The sequence below is a fragment of the Pollicipes pollicipes genome, unplaced genomic scaffold, assembly GCF_011947565.3.
Source record: "Pollicipes pollicipes isolate AB1234 unplaced genomic scaffold, Ppol_2.1 Scaffold_7261;HRSCAF=8764_pilon_pilon_pilon, whole genome shotgun sequence".
NCBI classification, from domain to species: Eukaryota; Metazoa; Arthropoda; class Thecostraca; order Pollicipedomorpha; family Pollicipedidae; genus Pollicipes; species Pollicipes pollicipes.
This window is the reverse complement of record NW_023597054.1, coordinates 8,753,346-8,759,621: the sequence shown is the minus strand read 5'-3', so window position 1 is coordinate 8,759,621 and position 6,276 is coordinate 8,753,346. Positions and strand designations below refer to the sequence as shown.

The window sequence follows — 6,276 nt, the reverse complement described above, 5'->3', positions numbered from 1 at the left end:
TGCAGGTACCACACATCACCGATGACCACATGCAGAGCGATAGTGAAACGACGGATGGAACGACAGGACTGGCGGAGGAGCCACACCGGCCACCGGGCCCCAGGTGGCAGGTGTCACCCACGGTCGCTTGCAGACTGACGCACCGACAGTCAACGATACACAATTCCACAACGGAAGGAACCCGCATTGCCATTCATTCGATTTACTTGCAGTATATTCCAGCCAAGCCATTGCCGTCTCGCGGAGGACGGACAACCAACATGCAAGAGCAGGCTGGCGTTTGTAAATATCAAACGTGACAACTTTTGAGAGTTGGCGACAATAATAGCTCAAACCCATATATGTGTTAAAACAAAAATCGTCACCACCAAAGTTGTGCAGTCAGGCGATTAAACATGTGGGGTCTCTGGACGAAGAGTGGCGTCGGGGCTATTAGCAATCGCCAGGAAATTGTGGCCGATTCGACATCTCCCACACAGGGTGACATCCCACCAGCTATTCCGGCGACCGGCGATGGCGGCACGAACTGCGTACCGTGACGCCATTGGCGCACTTCAGAGAGAATGTGGCGATGTAGGCGATGTTGGTGACGATGGTGGCGTCCATGGACGTGTAGGACTCAGCCTCGATCGTCGGGCTCTGGCAGGCGTCAGTCGCTGCCGGTGAACACGGGCGTCACGGCACTGAGCAACGGCATGGCACGACGTTAGACGTGCAACAAATATTGCTGAGAAGTGATGTGTACTGCCCTGGGCCTCGAACTCGCTGATCTGATTACATCCGTGCCATATCGTGCGAACGTAAGTGAAATTGCAATGGGTGAGAAAGAAACTAGATGTGTTCAAACTATTAGGTGATGGGTTACCAGTTTTCTCACAGATGCCCCCATTAGAGGTGCTGATTGAAGTACAAATCTTGGAAATTTGAAAAAAAATTTTCATTGTTCAATTTGGAAACTAGACAGAGGGAAGGAAAAATCATTAAAATTATTTTGCCAACCAGTATGGTTTTCTTGTCACAAATTGGTAAGCATAGAATACTCATTTAATGTTGCTTGTTTTCAAAATAATCTGAATCTGAAATACACACAAGCCACTGATAGAGCACAATAGAAAGCACTACTTTTTGAAACATGAGAAAGAAACCCTCATTGTGTACAATGCCACATATTCCTTGGCCACGGGACTTCCAAATTGAGATGAGATGGACTCATAGCCACCAGTACTAATTCTACTGGCATTTGCAGCTTGCATCACTTTTTGTTCTTTTTTGGCAGCCACTTCTGTCATCATGTGCTGATGGGGTAAGGTCATCCTGAAATGCATGCTAGAATTGTCTTGATGAAATCCTGTGATGAACATCACTTACCTCCAACTGCTTCCTTTCTTTTCATGACATTTGAGTAAAGCCAAACAGATGGTGCCTTGGGTTAACGATTTGCAGGATATGGCTTTTTTACATTAAAAACTGGAAATCCTTGGGCAACCTCATATAGACAAGATCAGGCAGCAGGTCCAACTTTGGGTTTTGAATAGGACTGTGGGTGATAACTTACAGAAGATGGTGACAACAGCATGACTGGCTCAAATTGTGCATGCTTCTTTTGGTGAAGCCTACTGAATCTTACAATAATTTTTTCACTTGTTATTATGTAGGCCAGCTGGGGCCTATGGACAAGTTGGCATACCTTTACCTATAGGTCATATATTGGATGATGTTTGGAAGGCCTTTGATGGCTTTCAAAATATCACATATTATTTTATACCATCAATTATTCAAAAAATATCACACTATGTATTTTGTAATTTTTGTATCATGTTACTTTGACAATGATCACAAAAAAACATCACAACAAACCATTTGCCCATGAGGCAGAATTGGGTTCTCTTTAGCTCAATATGTTGTACACTAAAGACAACACTAATGTGTTGTACACTTGACCATATAGACCATACCATAGGCCATACCATAGAATCTGGGTCAGCAAATGCAATGTGATATATAAGTCCTGTATGAACTATTGTGATAATAACTTCATACTGAAGATGTTTGAGGATTTGTTTGATGCAGCTTTGATATTCAGCAATAGTTTTATGTCAAGAAAGGCCTTCATTATCATATTTGGTAAGCAAAGCTGAATTTAACCATAACAGCTTTGATGTATGGAAGATTTCAACCATGTGTTTTGTTAGTAACCTTAGTAACATTTTTTTGCTAGACATGATATGCTGAGCAAGTTCTAACTTTTAGAAGTAATGTCATGTACATATACCATCAGTAACAGCTCTTGTGTCTATAAGATAGCAGTTCCAAACACAAAACATAGGCAGAGGGACAGGGCAGCACCTACCCTTCTAACACCTATTTCCAACATTGGCCTTAATACATTGCATAACATTGGATAGCTTCAAAACAATTACTGACTAACATGTTGCTCCCCCAACTTCATGTCAGCCTCTGCTGCTAAGCAGCTATGTGCAGAATGTTGACCACGACCCATAATTATGTCAGACCTTGTGCATGAACTTCAAACATTCAAGTTATGAAGGAGAAAATACTTAACAATGAAGACAGAGGTTCAGGGAACTCAAACAAAACATCACAAAGAACTTTACATACCCAGTGACCCAGCCATCAGCCCCCAGATCATTGTCATGTAGAGATAATTCATCATGAAGAACAATGAAGTTTGACCTGTGAAAGAAGGCACCCATCAGAAAAGAAGGCGAACAGACCGTCATATAAGCATCTACAATTCAACCACTGTCACAAACAGCAACCAAGCCTGGGCGTTTGAGTTTTTAGTTCAGGGTTTGGGCGCAGGAAGCCACATGTCACTTTTTGATATCTACGTGAAGTATCATGCACACATTAAGCTAGACACTGAACAAACGAATATTTGCATGTGCTCGTTGTCAATAACCATACTTACAGATAGGCCTGATTGCTAGATTTGCCACCACCTACCAGCCAAAACCCTCAATGATCGTATCAACAGAAGCACGGGAAATGCCGGTCACACTTTGGCTGAAGCAAAAGCGCGGACAATGTCCACAAACCGTAATGTTCAATAAAAGATCAAAAGTTCTGCGTAAGCTAGGAAGCCCTAATCAAAACTAGGCTTTTACGACGCTTTTGTACCTTGGTTGGAGCGACGTCGGAATGAATCGCTACATATACAATACGAGCGTGAGTTGAACACACGCGCACAGTTACGTCAACACCGATGCGCGACGTTGCAGTGACGTCATGGTAACGTGGCGAGTGAAAGCCGTGAAGACAACTAAATGGGAGGTGATAAGTCTGCTCTCGATCATGGAGCAATCCTAAATTAGACCTGGTGTGAAAGGGTCATTGAAAGCGCTGTGTCGTTCTCAAATCTTTTGATCGTTTGCCGTGGTATAATCTCTTCAGTCACCTAGAAATCCGGCCAACGGCCTTTGGCAGATGGCGTTAGGTACCGGCAAGCAGATGGCGTCTCTCAGATGGCGCACCGATAGGTTTTGAACAATAAACAGGCCTGACGGGGTTGGACCCAAGGTGTAACGGGGTCAGAACACTCACGAAACAGTTGGAACACCTAGCCTTGCACGCACTTGCTTTATTGAGGTCGAACACTTGAATACATGCACTCTTGCAGCTGTGCCCAGATAAAATGAGGGGGATGTGGGAACGTATGCGCCGCGTCCCGGTGAAGTGGTAGCACGAATATCTCACAGAACGCTAGACTGCGTGATACAGCACAATGCCGCGGACATAACAACCCAAACACACTCTTGTCAATTCTTTCCAGGGAGAGATCCTTGCACCCGCAAATGCCAGAGCACAGCTCGCCACTTCGGTTCTGAACACCTTTACCTTTCTCGACATTTTTCGGTAGCTGTCTCGCGTGAATCGGGGTTTGCATCTGTCCACAGGGCTCATGTCCCTTGATTTCTATCTGTCCCCATCCCCACCACATCCCAGGGTTGAGCTAGACACCCACGATATAGAACTTGGCCCTCATAGCCCCACTAATACCTCAAAATACTAACCCCAAATACGGCAATGTAATAGGCATATAAAAGCAAGATAATAGTTACACTTATCTCTAAGATGTAAAAACAGGGTTCGATGAACTTTTTCAAAATGTAACTGAGCTTTCATGATATGAGGCACGGGCACAGCATTTCAAATAATGTGGATACTAACGCGTCATTGCCATCTGTACGACTGCGAGGATATCCATTTGTTATTAGCTGGATGCCCGGCGATTCCCAGCCTGCTAAAGAAGCGTGCACTGCAATGGAACGATTTGGGATGCCCCTATCTGATTTTACGACTGAAGATTGATTTGAATTGTGCCGTGTGTATTGATATGTGTACTCGTATTCAGTGATGAGACACGCTGCAACGAAATTGCCGGTCGTACATAATTCCTTGAGTGATACAGTTCATACAATAACAAAAATACCCCGGCAACCAGACGCTCAACCCCCGAGAAGCCAAGGGTAAACGGTAGCATATGATCTGCGGACGTCTCACACCAGTCTCAGATTACCCACTAGGGGTCGCACCGCATTAAGGCTGGACCACCTCGGCTCGCCAGGTAGGGGCTTACGTGCCCCTCTGATGTATAGCATTACGGTCCACTACCCGACTCACGGCACGGGCTCTCATGGCAGTGGACGGGTTGAGCCTCCTATGGCTTTTGTTCCGATTCTCACGGTGAATGTCTGTTTGACAGGAAACCGTATCCGCTTAAATTCGAGGAGCATGTCAGATGGAAGGAGTGTTATTCTTGGAGTAAAGACGCTACGTCCTTCGGCATTGCCTGTTGTGATGGTCGCCATCGCTGGGTTCGGGATTCAGGCTTCGTAGGATTATGATGGGCGCGCCCTGCTTGCACACCAAGTTGTGCAATAATATTCCCGATGACTCCAAGCTACTAAAAAGCGCCAATCAGTAGTTCGCAGCCTCCCCTGGGTCTTCCAGCGTCCACCGACTTGCAGGTTCTTAATTTTCCACGCTGGTTCTCCAGGAGCTGGCAGTTCACATCATACCATGGGACCAGATTCGCAAACGTAAAATAGCGAGCACGTACATAATGACCAAGCAATGGCGCCTCTGCAGCAAAATCAACCATTATTTGCAAAGACCTGTCGCGAAGCGATGGGGCTGGCTGCAAGTTTAATTTAGTTTTTTTTGTGCATTTCGGGCTTGATAGCAAATTAAACTCCTGTCTGGTAACACTAGCGCGAAGAGGACTTTAGGCTACCATGTGGTGCGAAATAAGTGTGATACTAAGTGATGTGCTCAGATACCCGCACTAACAGTGCAGATATATTTTCCTTGTTTTCTTTCCACGATGTTTCTTTATTTTGTATATATGCATTTCGATCGGGGCCCACGTTAGCCTTGGAGGCCCGTGCCACTCAAAAGTATGTTAAGTGACGCTCCTGAGTGTTGACCATACAAACACTTCTCATCCAGCTTCACACATTGATTCGGTAAAATTGCTTACCTGCTGTCCTTAGATGCATCGCTGAAAAAAAGATCGTCAGAGGATTGAAAATCCCGCCACGGGTTGTCAGGATCTGCAGGAGCAGCAGTCTCGTGACCCGTTGTCGTCCAACCGTCTCTGGAACGGAATACCTGGACTGCTTGGAGCTGGTTAACCACATTTTATCAAATCGGAACTCGCCGCTGAATAAATCGCTGATTAAGTCGCTAACTTCATGGACATCTGATTCCAATCAATTGCTGAGCGATCTGACCCGAGGCCATAATTTTCTTAATACTTTTTGCCTACATCAACACCGAGCCGTTTCCTAAATTAATCAGCGCGGCAGGTATTTGGTGGCCTTGCAGGCTAATCAATTACAAGGGAGCGATGCAGTCGTTTGCTAAATGAATGATGACAATAAATGTCGTCGTTATTAAACAATCTGGCCAATTACATCAAACAATGCAGTTATTTTCTAAACTGAAACTTACGAAAGGTGTTCAGGGACCGAACAGCCTAACCACTTACAACGAGGCACTTAAACGGAACTTTATCTACTACCATAATTCGTATTCGGAGACCAAAAAAAGGATCTTATTCGGAGATCAAAAAATGGTCAGATTCATGTGAGATAGGATCAGTCACCTGGCCAAAGTTCTCCCCATAGGATGTGTAATTTTTTCCCAAATCCTGCGCGCTTGGACCGAATTCGTCGATCTCTCCTAGTTTCTAGCGTAAACCTCTTTGCTAACCACAGCCCCACGGCCCTCTTGGGCATTCCCTTGGCTATG

General features: G+C 45.1%; 1 protein-coding gene across 3 annotated transcripts; it reads right to left on the bottom strand.

Moving 5' to 3' along the window:
* Positions 1-534: 534 nt before the first annotated feature.
* On the bottom strand, positions 535-3,234 carry Tapdelta (Translocon-associated protein delta; the record flags this gene model as incomplete). Of its 3 annotated transcripts, none has more annotated exon segments than XM_037235952.1 (3): positions 535-656; positions 2,620-2,694; positions 3,142-3,234. In XM_037235952.1, coding segments are annotated over 2 exon segments (177 nt in total), but the record flags the coding sequence as incomplete, so codon positions are not given.
* Positions 3,235-6,276: the final 3,042 nt, after the last annotated feature.